Raw genomic sequence first — 3,688 nt, 5'->3', positions numbered from 1 at the left:
GAGGGAGGAGCAAGAGAGACTTGCGAGGGAGGAGCAAGAGAGACTTGAGAGGGAGGAGCAAGAAAGAATTGCAAGGGAGGAACAAGAAAGACTTAGAAAGCAGCAGGAGGAGGAGGAAAGAGCTGCAAGGGAGGAGCAAGAACGCATCAAGAGACACAAGGAATTATTAGAAGAACGAGAAAGGCTTAGGAAGATGAAGAAGGAGGATAGGGAAAGAGCTAAAAGGGAGCAGCAAGAACGCATCAAGAGAGAGAAAGAATTACGAGCACAAGAAAAGGCAGCTAGAAAGGAGGAGGAAAGAATGGCAAAGGAGCAAGTACGCCTCAGGAGAGAGAGAGAATATCAAGAAGAACAAGAAAGGCTTAGAAAGCAGGAGGAGGAGGAGGAAAGAGCTGCAATGGAGCAAGAACGCATCATGAGAGAATTAGAATCACTAGCGCTACAAGAAGCCGCTAAAAGGGAGGAAATTAAAGCTGCAAAGGAGCAAGAACGCAAGAACATAGAGGAAGAAATACTGGCACTGAAAGAAAAGGCTAGAAAGATGGAGGAGGAGAGGAGAGCTGCAGAGGAGGAAGAAAGAATCATTAAAGAGAAAGAATTACTAGAAGAAGAAGAAAGGGCTAGAAGACAGGAGGAATATAGAAGAAGAATGGATGAATATAACAAATTACATGCAAAAACAGCAAAGAGTGGGGTGCTAGTTCAACAGCAGCATACAGAGTTACAGGTAAACATCCCATGGAAATGGCATATTTTCCTTCTGTGGAACGATTAAGTCAAGTTGGCAAATTTTCCCATTGTCATCGTTAGCTTGATTTGAATCTACAAGATTCCTCTTTTTGTCTTTCTAAAAGAACATTTCAGATACTTCACTATCTTTCAAACAATTTACTTGAATTGTGTTAAGTTAGACATTGCAATTTCTACAGACACAGCCAGTTGTTATTTCAAGTAGATGCTTAATAAATTCTTTTGGTGTCATATAGGAATTGAGAAACACCCTTTCTACTGCAAAAATAGGTGTGCAGTCGATGCAAAAGGACTATCTAGAGGAAGCTGATAATCTAGGTAAAATATTTATATAAAAGGTCTTTAAGTAACCAAAAAAATGCATTCTTGATTGAAAACCTGGGATTACTTTGTCAGGAAAGCAGGTGCGTAGTGTATGCCAAGCTGCAGCCGGGTACAAGAAGGTTTTGGAAGAAAACAGAAAGCTATATAATCAAGTGCAGGACTTGAAAGGAAATATCAGGGTATATTGCAGAATAAGACCCTTTTTGCCTGGGCAAGAGAATTGTGTGACGAGTGTGGATTACATAGATGATGATACCGTAACAGTTATTGTTCCTTCAAAATCTGGAAGAGAAGGTCGGAAAGCATCGATGTTTACTAAAGTCTTTGGTCCATCTGCAACTCAAGGTTATTAAGGTCCCCAAAATCTTTGATTTCTTGATGAATATGACACTTGTTCGTTTCACTTATTAACCAACATGATATCTTTTGTGGTTTATGTTTCTTGCTCTTGCAGAAGATGTATTTGCAGACACCCAGCCATTGATACGGTCCGTTCTTGATGGATTCAATGTTTGTATATTTGCATACGGTCAAACAGGTTCTGGGAAAACTTACACACTGGTAATATATTCTTGAAAGATTTTGATTAGAAGAGGGGTTATGATGATGATGATGATATGGCATTTTGCTTATTATGAACACATTCATTTGTTTAACTGTCACTTGTGTGCTTGTAGACTGGACCCAGTGACCTTACACCAGAAACGATGGGTGTAAACTACAGGGCTTTAAAAGATCTATTCCTTATCTCAGAGGAGAGGAAGGACGACATGTCCTATGAGATTTCTGTCAATATGCTTGAAATTTACAATGACGAAGTTAGAGATCTCCTTGTGACGGATGGAAGTAACAAGATATATCCTTATTAGCGGTTACACTTAGTTTGATTTCACAAGAAACTATTTGTCTTTTTCTAAAGTTCATCCTCTTGTTTTGTTGTCTTAACCAATGACCACAGTAGAGATCCGTAACGGAGCACAGAAGGGGATGAATGTACCTGATGCTAATCTTGTACCCGTTACATCAACAGATGAAGTCGTAAATCTAATGAACCTTTCTAAAAAAAATCGTGCAGTAAGTTCAACCGACACGCATGATAGCGGTAGTCGCTCCCACAGGTGCACGTTTATCCTTGTAATTTTTTGTACGTATTTTTTTATCATTCTGCTACGATGAGATAAAAGGATAAATGCATATATTTTGTAGTTTCCTTACCGTTCATGTTTTTGGGAAAGACCTGACAACCGGGACAAAAATTAGAGGTTGTATGCATCTGGTTGACCTTGCTGGAAGCGAGAAGATTGACGATTCGGAAGATGAAGCAGCACACGTAAGCAAATCACTTTCGGCTTTTGGGGATGTCATGGTAGCTCTTGCCCTTAAAAGTTCCAAGGTTAATTACAAGAGTTGCAAACTCACACAATTGCTCCAAGATGCTCTTGGTATATTCTATGGTCCCATTTGGAAGAATAAGTAGGAAAAGTTCAAATAGATTTGTTGACTAATCTCTTTGGTTTTCGGTTTACTAGGAGGACAAGCAAAGATCCTAGTGTTTGTCCATGTACATCCTGATCTTGATGAGGCTCTAGAAACAGTTAACACACTTAAATTTATCGAAAGGTTCTCCACAGTCGAAGGTGGAGCTGGTAAATCTGGGGAAGTGAGGGAGTTGAAAGAGCAGATCGCGTTACTAAAAGCAGCCTTAGCCAAGAAGGAAGCGGGAGAGGGTCAGTCGCAAGAGGTTAGTCACATCCCTTAATTGTCTTACAACCTTTTTTCTTATATAAAATTATATGAAACACATAATTCATATTAGACAGTAGGTTTTGTAAAGAAAAGTTGATTTTTTCGGGATGCAGTTGAGGACTAGTGCAAGCCTTCAAGAATTATCAACGAATTCACCAAGAAAGGGGGACTTGGAAGACGATTCAATAGATGACTCTGATGATAATGCTGGCAAAGCCAAGAACCCAAGTGCAAAGCAACCAGCCCAGTATGATTATAACCTTGTCTTGCTCCTCAATTTAAATTTTGAGGTCAAATGGACTGCTTTTAGCTTCAATTTCATATGATTCTGTAAAAATTCAACAAAAGTTCATATGGAAGTAATCCCTTTGATCTCAAAGCCAAATATGATATCTTCTCATGGTGTTATGATTGTTCCTGAGACCAGTTTTTGCTTTTTTATCAGGAGTCCAGCAGCAAAAAAAGCGGCAGCTGGTGCTGCAGCCCCCAAGGTGGCCAAACAGCAAACAGCTGTTGATAGCAAGAAGAAGAAGGGAAAATGAGCTTATATGGTGAATGCAAATTCTATTTTCATGCCCATTCTTATTTGATTTGACTTATATGATTCCTATATTCTTTAAAAAATATAGTGGCATCTCCCAAGTGTTGTCCAAATTAAGTGTATTAGATTTGTAGATGGCAAAAGATTGGTTTTTTTGTACACAGAAGTGGTAATATCTCTAGTTGTTGAAAAGCCGAGTTATTGGTTCTGCAGATTTTGCTTTCGTTTGTTGTTGTATATAAATGTCAACGTAGAAATCCAAAAGGAACGGAACCATAGGCGATTGATTCTGATTTATATTGTCTGTGTTGGTGTTAAATTTGTGTT

At 38.9% G+C, this 3,688-nt stretch overlaps 1 protein-coding gene across 1 annotated transcript in view; it reads left to right on the top strand.

The window, feature by feature from the left end:
- LOC112506215 (kinesin-like protein KIN-14I) overlaps nucleotides 1–3,002 on the top strand; it is a gene marked incomplete at its 3' end in the record, with an annotated part of 5,319 nt that extends 2,317 nt beyond the window's left edge. Inside the window, exons 8-16 of the mRNA XM_025110233.1 lie at nucleotides 4–727; nucleotides 987–1,068; nucleotides 1,147–1,419; nucleotides 1,529–1,635; nucleotides 1,752–1,920; nucleotides 2,036–2,192; nucleotides 2,281–2,516; nucleotides 2,604–2,815; nucleotides 2,934–3,002. Coding sequence (XP_024966001.1) covers nucleotides 4–727; nucleotides 987–1,068; nucleotides 1,147–1,419; nucleotides 1,529–1,635; nucleotides 1,752–1,920; nucleotides 2,036–2,192; nucleotides 2,281–2,516; nucleotides 2,604–2,815; nucleotides 2,934–3,002 — 2,029 coding nt within the window. The remainder of the gene's footprint in view (nucleotides 1–3; nucleotides 728–986; nucleotides 1,069–1,146; nucleotides 1,420–1,528; nucleotides 1,636–1,751; nucleotides 1,921–2,035; nucleotides 2,193–2,280; nucleotides 2,517–2,603; nucleotides 2,816–2,933) is intronic.
- Nucleotides 3,003–3,688: the final 686 nt, after the last annotated feature.

Source organism: Cynara cardunculus (assembly GCF_001531365.2).
Source record: "Cynara cardunculus var. scolymus isolate 2C chromosome LG 2, CcrdV1, whole genome shotgun sequence".
Classification (NCBI taxonomy): Eukaryota; Viridiplantae; Streptophyta; class Magnoliopsida; order Asterales; family Asteraceae; genus Cynara; species Cynara cardunculus.
This window is presented reverse-complemented; position numbering and strand designations above follow the sequence as displayed.